This window comes from Artemia sp. Qi Xiang Cuo, chromosome 8 (genome assembly GCF_049724085.1).
Source record: "Artemia sp. Qi Xiang Cuo chromosome 8, ASM4972408v1, whole genome shotgun sequence".
Lineage (NCBI taxonomy): Eukaryota > Metazoa > Arthropoda > Branchiopoda > Anostraca > Artemiidae > Artemia > Artemia sp. Qi Xiang Cuo.
The window spans coordinates 50,567,492-50,591,283 of NC_142801.1; the positions used below are offsets into that span (position 1 = coordinate 50,567,492).

At 37.0% G+C, this 23,792-nt stretch overlaps 1 protein-coding gene across 4 annotated transcripts in view; it reads left to right on the forward strand.

Moving 5' to 3' along the window:
• The window catches only part of loco (regulator of G protein signaling family member locomotion defects), a 176,909-nt gene extending 157,717 nt beyond the window's left edge, over positions 1-19,192 (forward strand). For all 4 annotated transcript variants that reach the window (XM_089093541.1, XM_089093539.1, XM_089093540.1 and 1 more), the window contains 4 exons: positions 2,051-2,339; positions 4,965-5,104; positions 13,382-13,630; positions 15,268-19,192. In XM_089093541.1, the coding sequence (XP_088949667.1) occupies positions 2,051-2,339; positions 4,965-5,104; positions 13,382-13,630; positions 15,268-16,278 (1,689 nt within the window). In that variant the 3' untranslated portion in view covers positions 16,279-19,192. The remainder of the gene's footprint in view (positions 1-2,050; positions 2,340-4,964; positions 5,105-13,381; positions 13,631-15,267) is intronic.
• The last annotated feature ends 4,600 nt before the right edge of the window (positions 19,193-23,792 follow it).

A 23,792-nucleotide genomic window follows, 5' to 3' on the forward strand; every position in this document is an offset into this window, starting at 1 on the left:
CTTAAAATCCAACTGAGATCGGTAATTATTGTCCAATCTTAATTCTTCCTGTTATATCCAAAGTGCTCGAGAGAATCATCTTCAGACGTCTGTCTCCCTTTCTGTTTGACAGTCAGCAATCCGTTTCTTTTATTTCTTCTCATCAATATCGCTTTCGGCTGGAATTTTCAATTTCTCATGCTCTAATTGACGCCACACAGTTCATACACACACAACTAGACCTTAAAAAAACTGTATTGGGCTTATTTTTGGATTTTTCTGAGGTTTTTGATACGGCCGATCATAGTATATTAAATAGTTACGGTATTCATGGTGATCCCCTCTCTTGGTATTATTGTTATCTATCTGGAAGGGCACAGAGTGTAAGCCAAGGTGGAGTATCCTCTCAGCCCTTACCTGTTCGGAGGGGTGTCCCGCAAGGCTCCGTTCTTGGCCCTATTTTATTTCTCCTATATATCAATGATCTTGTTATGGACCTGGGCCCTGTAGTGTATCCTGTATTATTTGCTAATGACAGCAACTTCTTCATCACTGGCTCCAATTTACCATCGGCAATAACCTCTGCCCAAGTCCTTCTGAACAGAGTCCAGGCGTGGCGCCTTACGAAAAACATGATCAATAATAGCAAAAAAGGTCAAATAGAATTAATCAGAGCCTCCTACAACGAAGACATAATTCAAACTGCTCTCGAACTCAGGTTCTCCTCCGACATCCTCCCATAAGTGGAGGTTGTCAATTTTCTTGGGGTTTTTATTGCCTCATGCTTATCATTCTCGAATCATATTTCTTACATCACAGCAATAATTTTGAGACAAGTAGCTATGATTAAGCGTGTGAATTATTTTCTTCCTCCTGACATCCTAGTTACCCCCTGTTATTCCTTTATTTTTCCTTACCTTTCTTATTGCGGATCAGTTTGGGGAAATACAAAACGGTCCTTCACTAAAAAACACAAATTTGCCCAAAACCGTGCCATTAAAGCCGTTTTTTGGCTTCCCCGTCTATATCCCACCCATGAATTGTATTCAGATTTTGACATAGCTCCGCTTGATCAAATCATGCAAAAACTAAATTTATCACTAGCTTACTCTGCTTTCCATAATAATCTTTCGTCTCAACTTCTAAACTATTATAATAGCTGTAGTTCGGTAGCCCACTGTCTCTGTTCATCCAATAAAACCTTCAAAATTCTTAAATACATTTCTAGTGCTGCTCAGCAATCTTCCATTTGCAAATTTATTATTCAACGGAACAAAATATCCTCTAGTGATGAACTAGCCACAAGTTTCTGCAAGTTGTATAAAAATATAACAAAACTGGATAATATAATTTAATATTTCCATTATTAACCAACTTGCTTTAATTACCCATGTTTTATTCGTCTATTTTTTTTTCAGTGTTACTTTAATTTTTTTCTTTTTTTGGTCCTTAACAAGTTATCTTCTAGGATCTTTATTATTATTGATGTTTGTGTTATGTTTTTTCTCGAATAAAATTGAATTCAATTGAACCGTCCGCACATTTTAGCTTTTTCAGCATTTTAGCTTTTTCAAACTTCCCCGCTGCATCTTCCATTTCCCCATTTTAGCATCTTCACAGCGTGAACCAGTGCTGCAGCATAAGATTTTTGAAGAAGACGAGTATATGCAACCTATGATAATTTTTCAGCCTTTGTTTGATAAAATCAAACTTTCCCTGAATACCCCTAACAACTTTAACTTTACCCCAAAACTGGTTTTCTCCTAAAATAGGGAGAAATCGCTAGAAGTGGAAGCTAAGCTCTTATAATCTAGAGACCCTCTTGCATTCAGAGAGGCTTCAGACTGTTTTTGAATTCTATGTCAGATAAAATGAAAACCGCTTTGGAAGGTAGTCTTCTGCGCTAGGGAAATATTGAGTTTCTGTCTAAGATTTCCCTTTTAGAAGGCTTTGCTCTTCAAGTTTTTTATTTTATAATCAAAAGATAGCTAACCCCTCCCCCCATCATTTTATGTCCCTCATTTGTGCATAATTTGGGAACTTAATATTTTTTTTTTTTACCTTTTTTTAGATGGTTGATGTGACATATGATTCATCAGTATTGGGTTGCAAAGAAGTGCGAGTTGAGCAAAGGAGCTTAGTTCACGTTGATTTGCCTGGTGGCAAAAATATCAGCATCAAAGCAAAGCCCGAACGAATTCTATCAGATCTTTTAAAGTCTGTCCTTCACAAATATGGGTTGAAATTAGACTTAGTTACTATTGCAAGGATTTCTAATAAAGAGCTGGTGAATATGAAGCTTCCAGTTGCTAGCTTAGATGGACAGAGAATCTATGTTCAAACCAAGGATTTAACCAAAGGTAGGCTTTTTTCTGAAGTGAATTTAGCTGTTTTATTTCCCAGATGTTACTACGACAGCTGCTGTGCTCAGGACACGTTCTTGCTTTGAACTTTTCTTTTGAGAAAAGAATTGTTGTTGTCCTATCTGTTTGGAGACCATCTAAAAATCTAATTGTTTTTTTTTAATCGTTGATTGGTAATGCACGCAAGTATGTTTTGTTTCATATGATAGCTTCTGAATTAAAAATGTTGCTGCTAGGAAATACCAAGACAGTTCAGAATCTGATCGTTTGCTGGAAAAAACAAAATTAAAACATGAACGTAAAGTGGTATATAGAAAGAGCCCCTCCCCGCTAGAATAGGAGAATGTACTTAAACATAAATTTTCCGGTATCTAGTACTATCAAGTATTTATTTAAAAGCATTTTTTTTTTCAAAGTTAGGTAGAGAGGAGCATTAAAACTTCAAACCAATAACAATTTATCCTATATATGAAGAATCTACTGCCCTTCCAAGTTCTCAATATTTACCGCTGAATTTTAACTTATGCTTTAATGAGGGGACTATTGTTGTCAGTGTCAATAGTATGTTGACTCTTTGGCGTAAAGAGCAGGGGATCAGGAAGTAGCATTCCCTCTTGTATTTTGGATAATCTTTTATCCCTTTTAAGTTTTAATTTTGCTCTTTACTTTTATTTTGAAAAAACTTCTATTGACTTCTCTCTTCTTTATTCTTCAACCCGCACTCTTTATGCTAAAAAGGCTTAACTTGTGCATAACAATTCCTCAAGATTGGTATGCATCTCTGAAAAACGGACGCTCCGTAGAAAAACTATACCCGACATCAGCCCCCCCCCCCTCCGCCAACCCAAAAAAAAATCAGAAAGAAATTGCCTTAATATATTTATTGGAGGGAGATCTGAACTGCGAAAAAGAAATTTCCTGGCTCTGATCTTCACGTCGTTAGAATGGTTCTTTAGATTAAATATGGAGTCTGGTTGAACATCAAGCAGTAATTTTTCATCAGGATTATACCCCTTTTTGGGAACATTTTCGCCCCTTTTCTAAAATTTTGTAAATTTTGTTTTGGTTTAGATTTCCTTTTATAGAAATTTGCTAAATTTAAAACTGACGAGTTTACACGTTTGGAATTAGCATGACAAACAAATAAAGACATAATCTGTAGGCTTTGTGTGTTGATTATATTTATATAACACTGATCAATTTAAGATAAATCCTTGTTGCACACAGTTCCAATATACAAAAAAACTCAAAAGAGCTGCATCTATTGTTCATTAACATATGTTAGTCTGTGTAGAATCTGTGTTCAACATCTATGTAGGAATTTTTGGGATTGGGCAGTTTCTTTAGACAGCTGAAATGTCATGGCAGGGTATATGCTAAAAAAAAGCCGGAAAAAGCCTACCCAGCAGATATCTTACGAAATGTTTTTCATGAAAAATTGTAACTATTTTCAGTCGGAACACATTAAAAGAAAATATATTAAAGTTAAGTTTTTCACTAACACTATGGTAAAAGGTAGCATATTTCGGGTCACCAGTGAATGATTACAAATTCCCTTGCATTTAGCACTATAACCAACTCTGTCGATTTATCATTAGTTGTAGAAATTTTCTCTATTCCTAGAGATTTTTCTTCTATTAAAGATTTCTACCAATTATTATGCAGTGCTATTTTGGGTGTTTAATTAGAATTTCTATAAATTATTTTAATATAGTCTTAGTCTGCATTTTTCATGATTAAAGGTTAAAACTAACATTTGACATCCCTCAGAAATCTTTATCTAAAAGCCATTTAAAAACCGCATTTAAAGCATTATTAAAAGAAAAAAAAAAATCAAACTGAGAAAACAAAAAGAATTTCGTTCTTTCTAAAGACAGCAAAATCTCCACCACCACTCCTCCCCATCCCCCCAAAAAAGAAACCTCTTTTAGACTGTGGGATCTCCAGATTTGAAACACGTTTCGTCTTTGCTTTCCAACTATACAGATCAAGTAGATACAATTCAACTAATGTATTGCACCAATTATTTTAGGGGTTATTGGATATACTGTTCGTACTCAGAACCAAAGGCTTATGTGATACTTACATCGTTTTAGAGGAGAGGGGAAATAAGGTTTTAGCTGCGATGGTATATTTCATTTTTCCATCTATTCAAAGAAATAATGAGAAATATTCTAAAGTAAAAGCATGAAGCTCGACAATGTGGCTTAAATTGATGAACTGTACACGCACTTGTTCCAATCAGTTCTTTATTCGAAGCTGATGAATGTTTTTTTTCTCAATCAATGCCTTTTTCCCCTAATCTTATGAAGTAAATACCACCTTGCAAACTTAACAAGGGGATACAGACCCGTGGGATGACTTTCGAAAGTGCCGTAGCTTATTTTTGGATAAAGCATCAGACAAATCCTTTGATTTTGCGTATAAATCCTTTGCAATGCTTAATAGAAACTAAATTTAATATTATCGTTGAAATGCTTCTTCTTGTTTTTCTTTCCATTCTTCTAAGTTTGAAAGCCTATTTCGTCAACTTGTATTTGTTGATTTTCCAATATTGACTGTCTAATCTTGTAACTTTTAGTAGTATGCTACCGAGGAAATATATTCTATTACTTCTTCTAGTGAGTGATCTAGGTGGGACTCTCAAGATGACAAGAAGAAGTCCTGCTTTGGATGAAATAACGAATAAGGTTTTTGAAGAACTGTTAAAAGGAAAATCCGAGGAGCCCAGTTTTATTGATTTTGAATGCGCATCGAATAAGGTAATTGAGCCTCCATCCCTCAGAAGCTTTATTTTTTATGCTATTTCTTTATATATCTTTCGTAAAAGCTTCAGTTTAGTTTTCGTTTTGTAGACAAAGCAAACAACAAAAATAATATGAAGGATTACCTTCTTTCCCGGGAAGCCTTTTTGCGGCAGAAATGTTTCGATTCGATTATAAAACCTTTATAATTAATACTTTTACATCAATAGGAATTCCACCAATGCACTACGAAATGTGTTTCTCAATACCTGTCCATGACACTTGCTTTTGGCAAAAGCACACTTGTATTATGTGACTAGTATTATGTGACTCTACCAACTCTGAACAAATTGAATCGACCTTGTTTCAAAGGAAGGAAGGAAACTTTGTTTAAATGGAAATGATGGATTTGATTAATGTAGATTCAACTACAATCACATATAAAAAGACGTTTTCTTTATGTTCCAGACAGTACTTATGGCTAATTTTCTAAGTTTTCTCATATTGAGGGAGCGACACCAGGAACAAAAGTGCAATTTTTCTGTCATATGGCACTTTACTCTGGCACTATCGAAGTAAAAAAAACACAAAGGTATAAGCATTAGCTCTTTAATGACAATGTCCTTGTTAACAATGTCTTTAGACATGAACAAAACTTTATTTCGACTATGACCTCTGTTGGCGCGGCGTCCCCCCCCCTCCCGAATCCTAAATTTTCTGAATTTCTGGATACTTCTTATTCAAATTATCAAATAGTTTGTTTTTATCATTGCTTCCCCCACACAGAAAAAAGAGCACATGCCTGCTGCACGTCCTCTTTAGGTCCCTTAAGCGTTCTTAAACTTGAAAACGGTCCCCTGGTGTCTCTAAAATGGCTCTGAGTCCTTGAAACTCAACTTTCGCAAGATAAAACTATGACATTACTTCAGCCAAAGAGTCTTTTTGGTGTGTCATGGTCCTGAGTACTAATCATAATAATAATAATAAGCTTTATTCGTTCCCTTTATCACACTGCAATAACATGTGTATCGTCAATTTAAGCACAAAAAAAAGAAAAGCACAAAAAGACACAACACCAAAAAACACAAATGATGAACAATCACGTCGACTTTAGGGCACTATTGTTGTAACAGCTGACGTAGTAGGGCACGAAGGAGTTTAAAAATCTTGTCGTCGAGTGTGTAGGTGGGTATTCCAACAGTTTTTTTTCCCTCTTTCAGAGTTGCCAACCTTGTTTTGTGTGCGTGGGTCTCTGAAGTAAACGGAGGCAAGATATCTCGGTGTGTTGAGGACTTCCGGAAGTCAGCTCCAAACTTCATGAGCACTTCATGCCTCCTTTCAACCAAGGTTGTTGGCTCAAGCTTTGTTCGTAGTTTTTGTAATTGGTCTTAACCCTTTCAGTCACGAATTTTAGCCTGGAAGGTCAAAATTATGAGAGTAGCGAAAGTCAACCATGTGATGGATAAGTACTTACCAGGAATTTTTTCAGATTTTTTTCTGAACGTCTTCTTTCTTTTCCACCATGTACTTGAGCAAGGACAGTGTGACCAAATTTATTCAAATACAGTATAAAACCAATGAAAAACTGAGACTTCAAATATAGTACAAAAAACGAGAAACTGAATTGACAATGATCCTTTTACGTTTCTTTAGGTTTGTGAAACTGTGCGAAACAGTTTCGCGATTCTTCCAGGCAAAGTGGGACGTTGCACTTGGTACACATGAACCTAGTCTTCATGATACAGGGGGCATTTTTACACCTGTTTTGGGCGGCAAATTTTTCTGGCCAATGAGCAAAGGAATCTTTCTTCACGGCGGAGCAGGGCCTACGAAATTTGAGTTTTCGTTTCCTACGATTTTCGGCAACCGAGTCTTCTTCATCACTCTCCTCCTCTTCGCTTGAAGGAAGAGATCTGGGTCGGCCTCTTCTTCTAGGAGTGTCTTCAGACATAATGAGAGTCTCTGCTATGTCGAGTCGGAAGGTGAACGAATCGACAATGTTCTTTTGTCTCATATTCTGTGCCTTGCAAATCTCGACATATTCAAGCCAACTGTTGACTACAGCAAGATCGATCAAATGGAATACGAGTCTCAAAGTCCATTTTTTTGATCGAATGAGGGTCCTATAGTAGGATACCATCTGGTCAAGCTTATCAACCCCACCCATACTCAGGTTATAAGCCGCAATAGCTTCCGGCTGCGTCACTTGTACCTCTGTCTTCGTTTTCTTACACCACGTCATCACGTTTTTTACGTTGCCGCTTCCAATCATGTTAGAAGCGACTATCACCGATCTACAGTCCATCCACTTGATCAGACATACTTCTCCACTCACTAGCTCGTGGAACGCCCCCTTCCTTTCTTTTTCAGAGACGTATCAGATTCCAACTTTGCGCCAAGAACTCTATTCGCTCTGATCGTGCCGGTGCCATACATACTTTTCCGTTCAAGCTCTTCAAGGAGCGGAATACTCGTAAAAAAGTTGTCAAAGAATATTTTCGTATGCGGGCGAAGCTGGACGCGACCAGCAAGAGCTAGTACCATTCCAGGTCCCAGTCCGAACTGCTTCTGCTCTTCCGTCAGGATAGTTTTCTTACCCTGGTAAACATCAAAAGTGAGTATGATGCCGTTACTGTTACAAAGCATAAAGATTTTTATGCCCCACGGTGTTGGCTTCCCCTGATATACTGTTTTATGTCCAATGCACCGGTGTACGGCACCATTTGCTCGTCGACTGATACATACTCAGAAGGTACGATGCTTTCTGTCTTTTTCAGGACCCGGTCTATAACCGGACGAACCTTCCATACGCGATCGGTGTTCTCCGGGTCTTTAGAGAGGATATCTACCAGATGAAACAAATTTCGGAGACGCGAAAACCTATTGAAGTTCATGGCGTCTGCTATTAGAGGTATCCGAGTCCGACTACCCCAGTACATGCGATACCTTGGGAATTTAAAAGCACTCATCGCTATATGAATACCTATGAACCTTCTTATTTCAGAGGCTGTTGTACCCAAACTTGAGCCGGTTTTCTGTACAGAATAAAGATTGGTCATCTCGGCGGCTAACTCATAAAATTCACTATCAAAATATTCTTTGAAGTAGTCTATAGGCTCCTCGGGACCAAGTGGCGGCGGCGCCGGGTCGGCATTGTTGATAACTTTCGAGAAGATCGCATTCTTCCATACGAGTCTGCGTTTTCGATTTTTCGGAGGCGGGGGGAGGAGCGGCTCATCATCCTCAACTTCCGATAATGAATCTTCATCCGTATCGTGTGGCTGCGATAGATTTACTGACGCCCAATCTTCACCTTCGTCATCTGAGTTTGGTAGGTCCGATAACTCTGAAAGGTCTGAGTCGATCGCGTCCAAGACATTCAGTATGTCAGCGTGACGAACTCGACGTGGTCGATCATTGGATGGACCTGGAAAAGAAGATAGTGAGTCGCTTTTGCAGAAAAGCGACTTGACAGGAAAAAGTTATCACTGATGTTTTCAAATAATACTACAAAAAGTATGTTCCTCTGACTGTACCATATATGCTGCTATTGAACTAGAAAAGTTAGTATCAAGTCACACTGTCCTTACCCAAGAACACGCTACTTCGAAAAAATCTGCGGCATCTATCCAACGCACTAGCGAGGTAAACTTTTTTATAGATGGGGTAACTAACTGAAAAGGACAAATGAACCCCTTTTTTCGCGTATTTTCATGGTAAATCTGGTAAAAAAAAATGCATGAAAACATACCTGGTAGATCCATTCTTTCGAGTACGGATGTGCAACAACTTCAAAATACTGCTAAAAATCAGAATTTAGCATCATCGGTTTGAAACTTCGCCAGTGTCTTTTCGCATTACTTATTATTATGGAGCGCATACTCGAGTATCGCTGCCACCTACAGGGTCCAAGAAGACCAAGCGAAGCTGTGATGTTCTCATGTGAGAACATGGTGACTGAAAGGGTTAAGAATTATTTTGCAGGTTCTCTTCTGAATTGTTTCCAATTCGTTTCTATGCTTCTCTGTAAGCGACGAGTGCCAGACAGGACAGCTGTACATTATTACGGGCATTACGTAACTTTTATAGCACGAAAGAAGGAGTTGCTCTGTCTTTACAAACCTTCTTAGAATTGCGAAGGAGTTTAGAAAACCAGCTGCTTTTGCTGTGATCTGACTGACGTGATGTCCAAACGAGAGATCGTCACTTAATGTGATTAATTAAAAAAAACTTTTTCCACAAAATAAGTTTTTCAAAGAAAATTGAAAAACTCCATTAAACAAAAAATGAGCAAAAATCAAATAATCTACCAAGCGTGAAACTACCACAAATCAGCATCGATAAATAAATGAAACCCAAAACGAACAGAAATTACAATAAATAACCGAGTCAAACTCAAAACGAGCAGAAATTAACATAAGTTGGGCTCAAAACCCCTATGCCTTCCCAAGGTCAGAACAAAATTTGCACTTTACTGAAAAAAAAATAAATGTTTTTACTTTTATAACTTTAATAAATCAAATAATATTAACATTTTGATTACTAAATATCAGTATATGTATATTAAACTGACAATGCACTTTCATTTGTATTTTTTTTTTCAGTAAAGTGCAAATTTTTTCTGGCCTTGGGAAGGCATCGGGGTGACACCCCCCCCCCCCACAAACACACACACACAGCCCTCGGGGCAAGGGTTGAAAGTTATGCCCTTGGGGCATATAAGGTTCTTATAAAACGCGTTGTCGTAGAAACTTCAAAAAGAGCTCACTCAATTGGAAATTGAAATGGCTAGTGTCCTTTTTAAAAGTCGAAAGTGATTGGAAGGCAAATAATACCACTTCCGCGTCCACCATTTCCCCAAACACATCCAATAAAATTTTGAGATGGCCATTTTGTTCCACGCAGTTCAAAGTTCAGGAAATTATACCTTTGAGCAGGACACTCCCCCCATGGTCTTCAGGAGAAAAGTTGTAACTTACGTCTAGGGGGTATATACGGTTTTTATTGAAATATTTGTCGTAGCAACTTGAAAAAGGGGTCTTTCGATTGGAATTTCCAAGGACTAGTACCTTTTTAAATAGACGAACGTGGTTTAAGGGCAACCAACCCCTCTCACGCCCACCTTTTCCCCAAACACATCCAATCAAAATTTTTAGATAGCCATTTTATTCAACGTAGTTGAAAATTTTGGAAATTAGGTCTTTAAGGATGACAAACCATCCTCCCCCCCCCCCAACAACCCTCAGGGCAAGGGTTTTAAGTTATGCCCTGGGGGAATATAAGGTTTTTATAGAAATCGTTGTCGTAAAAACTTAAAAATGGTTCATTCAATAGAAAATTGAAAGAGTTAGTGGCTTTTTTAATAGTTGAAAGTGATTAGTGAGTGACTAACGCCCCTCTCACGCCCACCATTTTCCCAAATACATCCAATCAAAATTTTGAGATATTCATTTTATTCAATGTTGTTGAAATTTCTGGAAATTAGTTCTTTTATGATGATAACCCCCTCAGAGCCCTCAGTGCAAGGGTTGTAAGTTATGCCCTTGGGGCATATAAGGTTTATATAGAAAGTTGTTGTAGAAGTTTCAAAAAGGGCTAATGAAATTGCTCTTTTTAATAGTCGAAAATGAGTGGAGAGTAATTAACCCCTCCTCACGCCCACCATTTCCCCAAAAACATTCAGTCAAAGTTTAGAGATAGCCATTTTCTTCAACGCAGTTTAAAGTTCTGGAAATTATGTATTTAAGAATGGCAATAAGGCATGCTGTGGGGCGGTGTGGGGAAATGTCCTCCTCACAAATACAATTTTATTTAGAATCCCAATACACTTAATTAAGTGGTTATCACAAAATTTTTGATTGGATGTGTTTCCAAAAATTTCAGGCATGAAATGGTTGTTAGTTGTCTTCCTATCACTTTCGACTATTAAATGTCCGACAAGTTGCCCAGATTCCCAACAGACTTAGCCCTTTTCGAAGTTTTTATGACAACTTCTTCGATACAAAGTGCCCTGGTCTAAAGGAAAAAAATAATAAATAATACATTGTGCCAACATCGTTCTTATATGCCCCCAGGGCATAACTTAAAACCCTTTCCCTAAGGCTTGTGGGGGAGCGACCTCCTCAAAAACATATTTTCTATCTGGAAATCAACTATGCTGAACAAAATGGTTGTCTCAAAATTTTGATCGGATGTATTTGGGGGAATGATGGGCGGGGGGGGGGGGGCTAGTTGCCCTCCAGTCACTTTTGGCTAATAAAAAGGGCACTAGCCACTCCAATTTTCAATCGAATAAGCCCTTTTTGAAGTTTCCACGACAACTCCTTTGATACGAAGTGCCCTGGTTACACAGCTTTTCTTGAGGCTTATCTGGAGCTTCACTTGATCAGCGTATTGTTGAAGCTCTGCAATTAGGCGTATGAGCTGATTGGGTGTTTGTGACAAGAAGTGCAGCAGGCTTAGCGAAAGATCATCTGCAAATTTATACCTCTGTTTGTGTTGCCTCATCAGTCGGTTGATGACTAAAACAAATAGGATTGGACCTAACTTGCTTTCTTGGGCCGCTCCACACGTGATGTCTTGGAAGTTGGATGTTTCCCCGTTTTCGACTTCTACGCACTGCTGACGACAAGAAAGGAAACTTGCAATGGTACATAAGAGAAACTGCGAGACTTCCAGGGCATGGGCTTCGTTGATTACAGTCTCATGATCAAGCAAATCGAAAGCTTTCACGAAATTAGAAATGATTATTTCAGCAAGAGCCTCAGGATTTTCTAGGCGTCTAGTAGATCATGAAGTAATCTGACCAGATAGTGAGTTGTGGATCGATTTTGTGTTCTACTTCTGCTCGTAGCCACTGTAAAATAAAACCTTCGAAGGCTTTTGAAATGATGGGCCTCTTTGAAATTGGCCTGAGATTGGATAGTGAGGTTGGTGATGTTTTCTTTGGAATTGGTTTGATAAATGCCTTTTTAAACTTATCTGGGAAAATGCCTTCCAGTAGGCACTGGTTATACACCATAGCCAGTGGTGTTGCCAGTAAAGGGGAGCATTCATGTATCAGCCTTATAGAAATTTGACCAGGATTCGAGGCTTTCCTAATGTCTAGGTTTTCAAGTTTTTCTTGGACCTGGGAAACTGTGATAATAGGGATGGTTTCGATTGGACCATTATGTGGCAAAGTCTTGAGGGGAGGCTGTTGGCGGAAAATATTTGAAAAGTGTGCATTAATTGCTTCTGTGGTTATATTCTCTCCTTGTTCGTCCCTCAGGATGGATTTAGACTTCTGTTGTCCCATTAGTTTCCATACAGTTGTGTGGAACTTACTTGGGTCACTGGCTGACAGCTTAGCAAAAATTTGGTGTCCATACAGACGTCTAGCTTGCTTTAGTAGTCTAACTACTATGTTTCTCTTCCGTTTATATTCGTCCGAGTGTGGCTTTGTCTCATAAAGCATGTCTCGCTCTGCTATTCCTGTTTTAATTGTCGGAGTAACTCATGGTTTATTCTGTGCCCTAATTGTAACTCGCTTTTCAGGGAAGAGTCGTTCGTACTCTCGAATCGTTTGTTCATAGAGACCTAACGATAAATAACTACAGAGTTATTTAAAAGCTAAAGCCTCCAAGTCTTCTTGATAATCATAGACGCTTTTGGCTGATTCGGTTTTGAGTGGGGCCATCGGGATACGACCAAGTAGGCTTTGCTTAGGCCTCTTGTAGACATAAAATTTCTTCCTCCGAGTATTCTAGTGTCAGAATTAATGAGCTTTAATATTGGTCTAAAATACCCGACTACAAATGCAATTTAGTAACTTCATCTTCATATAGCCTCGCTAGAACTTGTTGAAAATTTATTCCAGATTGTATAATTTTGATGTCAAACTTTATTTGCAAATGGGGAAGGGGGTTCAGTTGAGGATCATTATTCTCGCCAAGGTTTCCCTTAGAAATGTTAAAAGAAAATTTTTAACTTCATAATTAGGACAATTTTGGGGCTAAAAGAAAGCACTTTAATTTTTTAGCATTTGACACTAGCATTTCACCTCCCTGTATTAAATTATAAACTGTATATGTTCAGAATTGGACAGAAAAGTTTACAATACAAATCACACATAATTTTACTTGGAATTTCTAAGACACAGAACAGCTACACTGGAATGGATATGGAGGCTTCCCAATAGTATGTATAATAGTTTAATTGTGCAAAAAAAGAAAGCAAAAGGCAAATATTTTTCAGGAGACTAAGTCTTTGCCCTAGTTTTGGCCGTTCATAGATAATTTTTTATTTTATCAATAGGGCTGCCGACCAAATGAAAGACGTCTTGCCTTTATTCCTCATCTTGACGGTGTTTTGAAATCGCATTCACAACAAAGTTTAAAGGATTTGATGCCTCCGCCTGGCATTCGCCCCCCTCAAAAGAAACAAGGCCGAGACCATGAAACTGCTCTGTATGAAGGCTTAAAGAGGGCTCAAAGATCAAGACTAGAAGATCAACGTGGAACTGAGATTAACTCAGAGCTGCCGGATTTTCTGAGAAAGAAAACGGTGAGTCTGTCTGATGTTTTTTATTCCATTTATTACATGACTGATTAAGCGGTTTCACAATCGGAATTAACCTCTTAATCTGGAAATATTTTTGATTTCCTGAGGTTTGAATCTCGAGACAAAGATTATCATATTATCCTAAGTTTTGGCGAGACTGATTTTCTTATAATATTACTAGTTAATGCTACCTCAATAGAAAAGATGCCACTATTGTCTAAATTTATCATGATCTTGTACATTTTCTGAATTTTGAATGTTCTATTACGTTTAAAGTAAGCTCGCATGTCATTTAAAGTCCTGAACCACGTTCATTATATCATAATATGCGTAATAGCGTAGACATTGTATTGTATGAGAAATCATTATTTTCTTCGAGGGTAAGAATTAACTAAGGAACGGGAATAGTTTCAACAACTTCGTAATTCTGCTTAACGGGGAAAATCGAACAGGAAGTTTTTAAATACCTGCCCAGCCCCTTTCATCGTCGTCCAGTAAAATGTTTACGTCAAGATTCCCCACGGATCAGAACATTGTCCCCGTAATATTAGCCCTGTTTTTGCTTGCATCAAAAAACCAGAAGGGTCACGGACCACATCTCAGAAGTTCATTTGAAGTGTAAAGTTCTTGTGAAGTGTCTCTATAAAATATAAAATTGCCTAAAATCTGAAGGGAGTCGGAAGAAAGGCCGAGAGTCTTTTTGCTAGACAAAGTGCCACCGAAGTCGACCTTTGGTTAGTTGTATATATAAAAGACTAGTCAAAAGTCTGGATTATTCGGCTTTTACCTATGGGCTCTCAGCCCTCTCATGACATATTTTTTCTCCTTTTTCCTTTTGCCGTGATAATTTTTTAGCTTCTCTCCAACCAGATTGGGAAGATGTATACGCAGCGGCTCATCTCAGACCCGGTTGGCGAATATTAACTGATGCCCTAGGTGGCCCTTGCGGCGCAGGAGGATCTAAGGTCTGAGCGTAAAGCAGTGGTTCCTTACCAGTTTCGGGCCATACCCCACCTAGGCTAAATGTTTTTTTTTTCAAAATTAAGGCTCTAAAGTATAGTCAGCCAAAGGGTGCAGGCCCTCCCCATGACTTACCAAAATGTTGCTATGCCCCGCGGGGGGGGGGGCTGCACCCCATGCTGGGAATCACGGGTCTTAAGAAATGCTCATATGTCACATCCAATTCATCATGACTATAGCTCTATTTATATATGGGACAGGCTGTCTATATGTAATATTCTAGAACGTGGTTTATACAATTCCCGGGAATATTTTTTAACTATATAAAACCAAATTTTTTCATGAAACGAGAAATTTTTTACTATTGATAGACAGGTTAGGATATGGCGTGTTGTTGGGGGTTTCTAGCTTGTGAAAAAAACAAACAAAGGGAATGGCTTATTTGCTGTATATGCAGAAAAAAATGGATGCTATGTGAACATTTGTTCTTAGAAATTGAAAAAGGTAGACTTTCTGTTCCAGAATGAAATCATTTTTTTTTATGCTTGCTCATGAGCCGTCTGTGTAATATTGTCTACGACATACTTAAAAATGCTTGAGCACTAAATTTTTAACTCCTAGAGAAAGTTCGATTTTTTTTTTTTTTTTTCTTTTTTTTTTTATTATATAATTTTTTTTAGTCTAACGAATTTCCGTTGGATGGACGTGCAAGTGAACCAATCTTTGGATCTCGGCGCGAAGTGATTTCAGCGCCACGCTTATCGTCTGCTCTTGCTGTTCCCTCAGTCCAACCCCTCCACGATACAAGCGACTTCCAAGAGTTTACATCCCAAGGAATTGATCGAAGTTTCTCTACTGATGGCCTTTTACCTAATCATAGCGAAGCTGAGCGATATTTTGGTGGAAGCGCTGGTGTTATGAAATTTTTTTCTCCTAAGCAAGAGGCGCGACAGAGAAAAGCCCAAAGTTCTGATAATTTAACTCCAAGAAAGGGTAGTGATAAAATAAGTTTGAGCAATAGTAAAGAAAATATTGGTAATAAGGTGCAATCTATGCTTCTGCAGTATAAGAAAGTGTTGGATAAGAACATAAAGTCACAAGACGAAAGTTTTAAGGTGGGCCCGAGTAGAGCACCAGAAGTGTTTAAACCTCTTGAAAAGCGGTACAAATCACCAGCTAGAACTGGTGTTAAAAATGCTTCATCATATCATGATCTGGACTTAGATTTAGATGTTACTCAAAGTTTACGAGGACGAGCAGAACAAGTTCCACTTCCCACTCCACCCCGACCAATTGCCACCCCTTTAAAAGTAGACACACCTAACTACCCTCCTCCGACGCCTTTACATGACTTGTACCTAGATGACCCACTTGCAGCAGCACATAGACACACACCCAAAAGTTCAATTCATACCTTCTTTTACAACCCCCCTCCTCTGCCACCCAAACCAAACCACCCAAACTATGCCTCTCAAAAGCTTAAACCTCCTCAGAGGCCACTCAGTTGCAGTATTCTTAATCAATCAAATCAAGAAATGTTATTTACTCCAACTTCGAAAACACCTGTACCGTCCTGTTCAACTGGAACGAAAAAGCTACTGAGCCCAAATGCACACTTACAACTGAACAAAATGAAAAGTGATCTTGGGATGTATTCCGATGGCGTACGGTCTAATATAAGCTTTGTATAATTTTCTGTTTTATGACTGATGTTTGTGATATATATAAATTTTTAATTTTGGATTTATTCTTATGAATCTTTAGTCTCTTTTGTTCACTCTCTATCTTTCTTACCTTCCTTTTTTCCAAGTACTCATTCTTGAAAGTGAATTCTTAGTTTGCGGTTGGGGTTGTGAAATTGTGTTTTTATTTTTATATTTTCAATTAGAAAGCATTAGTATTAAGTCTTTCTAAAGGAATAAGAAAAATGCAAACAGCACTACTGAAAAAAATAATTATGAACCATAATACCAAAGAAATGTAATTGCAATGTCAAATATTGACTGACTTGTTGATAGACAGAGTTATTTTCTATTAAATAGCTGAATGAAATGTGTAGTTACTGGTTTTAATTGTTATTCTTCCAAATGTCTAGCTATAAATAGTTTAAGTGAGTGTTTCTTCGTTTTTGTATAATTCAAATCCCATGTTTTACAGAAAAGGTCACATACAATTGTGTCCAAAACCCCACAAGTGTACCCTACCCACAATTGTATACAGAGGTGCTGGAGAAGGAAATTCTATGCCTAAAATATCGGGTTTCTTTAATATACTCCTTTAACCTTGTACACATTATAAATTGTAATATAAGCCTTAATGTTTTTTGGGAACCTCCTCTCCGTAACAAAATTCCTGCAAATATTCCCGGATATATCGAGCAGTGATTAAAAATATGAGTTATATTGTTTCTAAAAATGTTTTGACCCCTTCCACTCCCCCCCCCCCCCCTCCCAGATAAAAATGTTTGACTTTTTTACGTCAGTCCTTACTTTTCAATTTTAAGCAGAAAATTATCGAAGGATCACTCAATATCTCAAATTGAATCTCCTTTTATAGCCGTTGATTTAGGCTTTCTGAAACATTGTGTATACTTTTTTTTTATTTCTTCCATTTCAGCCTTCAATCCTAGTCTTTGATAATTTTCTGTCATAAGCAGGAATAAAAAAAAATTCCTCCGTCCCTGTAAAATGCGGTAAAATTGACAAAAGAAGGCTAGTAGGGCTAGAAAAAATAATAATCTGATGTTAGAAACAGATATATTTGTATAAGTGTATTTTTTTTCTAGAAAGTTAAAGCTTACTATGAAAATATTCAATTCCATGTCCCAGTGGCGTCAAATAATGAAAATTAGGGGGGGAAGGCAAAATGAATTTTTCCAAAATCTACGAGGAGCAGTTTTGTTATTTTTCATGGTTTTTTTTATAGAATTACCCAAACAAATAATGCATTTTTCAATGAAAAGGCTGAAAAAAAAAAATTCAAAATCCAAATCTAGCTAAATCTTGAGAGATAAATATATGAAGGGGCATAGCTTCCTCCCCTTCCCCCCCCCCCAGTTGATGCCACCACCTAGTCTTCTAGGGGAAGATTTTTTTTTCTTGATACTATTCCTACTCTTATTCTACTCCTCTTGTAAAAAAAAGCTTTGTCGTTGCCACTTGACTCACTTTTTTCGTAATCCACTCGGAATATGATTATATTCTTTGAACCATAGTCGAAACTGTAAATATTAGCTCTAAAAATGCTTAAAAGACTTAAAAATATTATTTTCGTTTGCTGCTCTAAAACTATGTTGTCCCTTTTGTAGTAGGGCTAGTTTTCTGAGGTTGAGTCTTTATTTTTGCCACTTTGCATTCAACTTGATTGAACGTATCTATGGAAAAGGTTACCAACCCGCTGAGGAAAACTAGAGTTAGAATCATGATTACTCACAATATTTATTTGAAAGTTGCGCTTTCCTTGCTTTTTTCTTTACCGATGTCTCAGTGTTTTCATAGTTTGAAAACTTTAGAACCGTCGTAGATGGCAGGGTTCCATACTTGTATTGTTCTCTTGTGTTCTTTTTTCTTCTGCACTCAGTAGTGCTGTTGTGTGCCAAGATTAGTGCTATTATATACTTTAATCGTTCTTCTAATCATTGGGTTATTCAAAATCTGTTTTGGAGTTTCTTAAATTCGTTTTCCTTGTAAGTTATGTAATTCAACTGCTATCGATAACATTATATGATCAAAAGGTCCGAGGTAACATAGTTAATGAAGTTCGCAGATTATTTTAAAAAAATAATAATGAGTCAGTGCCCACGAAAATATTTCTGGTGAGGGACTGACTGCAAATGTTGTTTCAGGGCAAGAAAATGTTAGGATTTTTTTTTTCTCTGAAGAAGTACTATTTTTTCTCAAAATATCACAAAAAATTCGAATTCAAGAGATTTCATAGCTGATATACCGAGGCATGAAGAAATTTTTATTGGAGGATGTCTACAAAAAATATTTTCGAGGGAGGAGTGCCGGGGGTTTTAAAGAGGTCCTTTTCAAGAAGTGCCATATTCTTAAAAGATTAAAAAAAATGTTCTTTTTTAGATGCTTTATCCCTCAAGTAGGTATGAGGGACGCCTTGCCTGTTCCTTCCCTTCCCTGTGGCCCCCCATTAATCCAAACATATTTTACGTATTTTCTTCTAAAATCACTAAAATGGTTGTTTGAACAATAGCAATTGTTTAAGCCACACTTCGCCTGATTCAAGGTTTAGAAGGGTTCGATCCTTCTTTGATTAATATATTTAATTAATATAATTAATTATATTGTATTAAATTAATATATAATTTAATCTTATATATAAATTAATATATATAATCCCAGCATTCCAGCTTTCAGCGGGCGCGAAGTAACTTTAATGTAAAACATTAATTTTAAAATGTAAAGTAAGAAGCGGGTTATACTGCAAATTTACGCCTTGTGATTGCCTTTGAAGAAAGAAAGAAAGAAAACTTAGTGCCAATTTTTATGTTTTAGTGCCTGTTTTTGTACATATGTTTATATGTTCTGTACTATTGACTTTTTTGTATAATGTACGAATGTAAGCCAAATTTGTTTATAAATCAGAGTTGAAATATTTTTGTTTTAATAGAGCCGTACATAGTTCGAGCGAAGATTTTTCTTTCTTCATCAAGAAAACGTATTCCTGCGAGCAGAGAATTGTCTTTTTGCTTTGTTGAAAAATGCTTTATAGGTCCCTGGAAAAAAAAAGTAAATTATGAAAAAAAAAAAAAAAACAACTGAAACAAAGATTTCTAGGTTAGTGGAGATAGGGTATTCTGTTCTGATTAGCATTGTTGTGCTCAAAACTACTCTGCCTTTTTGATGTTCTAATGTTTGGTTTTGAAACAGAAAAATCAAGAGGGTTTTAAATAAGATAAGGTATTTATTTCAAAAAGAATCTCTATCACAGGCCCACAAAAGGCCGAATTTGGACTTCCGAGTCGACAGATCATGTGGTTGCACTAAAACTGGCTAAAATGCAAAAAAAAAAAAAAACGAAAAAGAAAAATCATAATGAATAATCATTTACGAGTCAGTAATTAAGCTGTAAAAAGTCAATTAAAAAGTTAAAAGGATAAAAACTGGTCAAACTGAAGTTTAACAAATACAAGTCAGAAAAAAAATTAAAGGCGACATTAAAAAAGGGGGAAGGGGGCAAAATAAGCGAATAAACACAAAAAAGAACGATATATATATATATATATATATATATATATATATATATATATATATATATATATATATTATAAGTGTCAATAATTTAACTGCATAAAGTCACTAAAAGAGTTAAAAAGATTAAAACTGGTCAAAAAAAAAGGGAGGGGACAAAAATAAGTAAAAAAAAAATACAAAAAAAAAGAGAACAAAATATAAAAATTAAAAGGGAAGCTAAGGAAAACAGAGGAGGGGGGAACAAGCAAATAAGTGCAAGAACCTGGGCAGCACCAAAAAAAGGGAGAAACTACTGGGCTTTTTTTTGTGATGAAGGGGACAAAAGTTTTTTTTCATATCTGGAAGTAACGCAGCGAAGGGGGACAAAATAGGGATGGGCTCAGAAACAGCTTGAGGTGGCCATAATCTGAATGAAGCGACGTTTGGGGGAAATACTTGCCGTCCGAGGGCTTGTTATTGCATTTTTTACAAAACGGAGGCACAACGAAACCCTTCTTCGCTCAAGGGTTTCCAAACTAGCTTTATTTAGGAGCAGAGAGTATGGTATCTTGCCTTCTTTGAAAATTATTTGTAAGGCTCTTTTTTGGACTGATTCAATTTTTTCCGATTCTTCGCGAGAGACCAGGGTGCCAAACTGGATAAGTATATTCGAGATGCTGGCGAACAAAAGATGTGTAAATCTGATGCTGGCGAACAAAAGATGTGTAAGGAGTGGGAAGGGGGAACGCTAAAATTGTTTAAAAGCTTAAGGAGGGTGATAGACACATTAGCTCTATGGATGATGTCTTTAAACTGGATATTCCACCTTAAATTTAAAAAAATTGTGACGTCAAGTAGTTTAAATGAGGAAACGGAAATTTCAGGAGGGATAGAATTAAGAAAACAGGGCGAGGATTTGAGGAATCAAATGGGCATTATTATGGACTTAGAGGAGTTTACTGTCATGTCTAAGTCCAAAGCCTCGTCTCAAATTTCACTGAGGATACTCATAGGGTCGCTTATTAAATTTCTGAAGCAAGTTTCAACAACCGTTAGGTCATCAACAAATTTCGAACGGTCAGGAAATTCCTTCGCGAGGCTGTTAATGATGACTAAAAAAGGAGGGGACCTAGGAGAGTACCTTGGGGTATGCCACTGTGGACAGGGAGAGGATTTGAAGAATGATTCTAGTTTTGACAACCAGCGATCTATTTGTTAAGAAGGAGGCAACCAATTTGACCAGTAAGAGATCAATATTGAACTCGCTGACAAGCTTCTCAACTAAAGTATTGTGGCTAATAAGGTCAAATGCTTTCTGACGGTCAATGGAAATTAAATTTAGCCAGGAACTAGGCTTTTCGAAGATTTTCCCGATGTGGTCAATAAGAGAAACGAGGGAATTGGAAGTAGAAGTGTATTTTAGGTTCCCGATTTGCCTCAGGTCAGTAAGAGGTAGGATTTTTTCCTTTAGTCAATCTGCAAGGAATCTTTCATGAAGTTTTGAGAAAATAGGAGTAAGAGTAATAGGACGAACGCCTTCAAAACCACACTCTCCGTTTTTCTTTTTTGAAGTGGTTATGAAACCCTGTTTCCAAATTGTTGGAATTTGCCCAGACTCGGTAATCTCGTTAAACAGGAAAGACAAGGGCTTAGAAAGGAAGTCACCGAAGGCACTAATAAGAGGGAACAGGATATCCGAAGGACAAACACTTGTTTTTCTTTGTTTTCCAATTCTTCTTTCTATCTCAGACGGAAAACAGTGGGAAAAGAAGGGGATAAGGCTCCTGTCGGTAATTGGTTCGACTTCGCTGAAAGGCTCTGGACAATGGAAGCGAGGAATTTGTTTGGATTATTGGCAACAACATCAGGGGACTCAGGTAAACTGAAGTTAAGTTGCTCAAGCCTCCTGCCACACAGCGTTTTAACCTCAGAATACCAATTTTTTGGTTTATTAGTCAACAATTCTTTGACCTTATTTTTGTAGTACGGAGTTGTCAATTTACGAATTTCTCTTTTAATTAATTTTCTTAGTTTATTGGCTTCATCCGGTTTACCATTTCTGAAAAGCTTCAATTTGGTACTAATTAGTGTTTTTATAGTTTGGTTAATAAAGGGTTTATCACTGGAGCACCTTTTAAATCTTTTTTCTGGGAAATAAATTTGATATTTATCATTTAGCTTTCTGTGGAACGTAGCCATTTTCTCATCAAGATTTTTTAAACTGTAAATCAGTGTTGCCACTCGACTGATACCAAAAAGCGGTGCCGATCGATGAAAAAGCGGTGTTTTTGCGGTATCCTTTCTGCCGAAACGCGGTATAATTTATAGTATATTTTAATACCCGTAATACAAATACTTTGCCACTAGTTTCAACAAAAACTTACTTTTTAAAAGCAATTAATTCCTTGCTAATTTTCTAGCAAATGGATACTATTCTTTATTATTTTCTTAAGTGGTATATTCTGCCATAAATTCTGAACAAGAAAGGTAGAATAAAAATGAAAACAGACATCCCCTAGATACTCACTGAATATATAAAGAGAGAAAAATAGTCCCCAGAGATAAATTCATATCTTTTTTCCACTTTCTGGCACTCTCACCCGTTCTTCATCACTAATAGCTCGTGCATACCACCCGTTCTCTAGAAAATTGGAAGCAGGATAATCTACTCTTTTCTGTTTTAAACTAGATTAAAAGTTTTTTTATCAATATCCATTTCATTTTCGGCAGTTTCTCCAGAAATACTCTGTATACTGTCGTTTTTGTCCCATTTTATATTTTTGGATTCCCTGATATACCGGCCTTGAAAACGAAACATTTCGCGAGTTCTGCAGTAGCCTATCCAGACCCTATATCATTAGAAGTAGGGAGCAAACATTTGTCTTTTTTCCCGTACGGTGACATTACTTAGGATAAATTCAGTGATAAGAGTCATTTCGCAGTATAAATGCACTGATCAAAGTCATTTCACAGTATAATTGCGGTATGATCAGAAAAAAATGCGGCATTTCTCTTGAAATTGCGGTATTATACCGCAAAATGCGTATAAGTGGCAACACAGCTGTAAATATAAGACCAATCTTCAGTACTCCGCCACATAGCAAAAGAAAGGAGGCCAGAATTTTGAAGAGGGCGATAAGCGCCATAAGTTATTGAGAAGGAATGCTTAAAATTTGAGGAGGGGGATAAAAGAATCGAAAGATGATAACTCCCACATAATGGGGGCAAAACTGAGGAAGGGCTGTAAAAATTATTCATACTAGTTAAAATAACATCAAGAGAGGTTTTCCCCGAGTCGTTGGTTTTTAAAAAATTTGCTTTACTTTAACTTAGGGACCCACAAAAATGTGCCGACACATGTAAGTTTTTTTATTCATGAATTTAATAAAAGAATTGAAAGGTTTTAGCTGAATAGGGAGAGGAATTCAAAAATTCTGATTACTCCTGATTCAAAACTTAGCTTTAGAATCTTTGCTGAAGCACTATTAGAGTAAATTTGTAAAACATTTCTCCCTGGCTAAAGGTCTGAATGTTTATGCTATATCCTGTTTTTGGTCTAATACTGAAGTAGAATACTACTAGTTAATTTCAATAAGAAAAACTAGAGAGTATCATTTTTTGTCTTAGAACATTGCGCAGTGTCAGGCCCATTAAAGCAACCAATGTGTTAACAATCTTTTACCAGTTTGACCATTAGATTTTAAGCATTTTTTGAACCATCGCTTAAACAAATCAACAGAACATGGTTGGAGAAACAGCAGAATTATTTATGCAGACTAGTTCGACTCTTCGGGGTATAGCAGTCGAGTGAAAGTACAAAAAATGCATTTTAGGCCATTGTTTCTCAACTTGTCCGAGAGAGTGGCTCTTTGAACAGGTCTCAAGGGGACGTACCCTGCGTGAAAGTATGCTTCTAAGGCTATGTGGGTAGGTCAAGCAAAGATATATTAGGCGCTTAACCCTATAGAGGCAATTGTTGTAAAAAAAACAACACTATACTTTTCGAGCTTGGACTG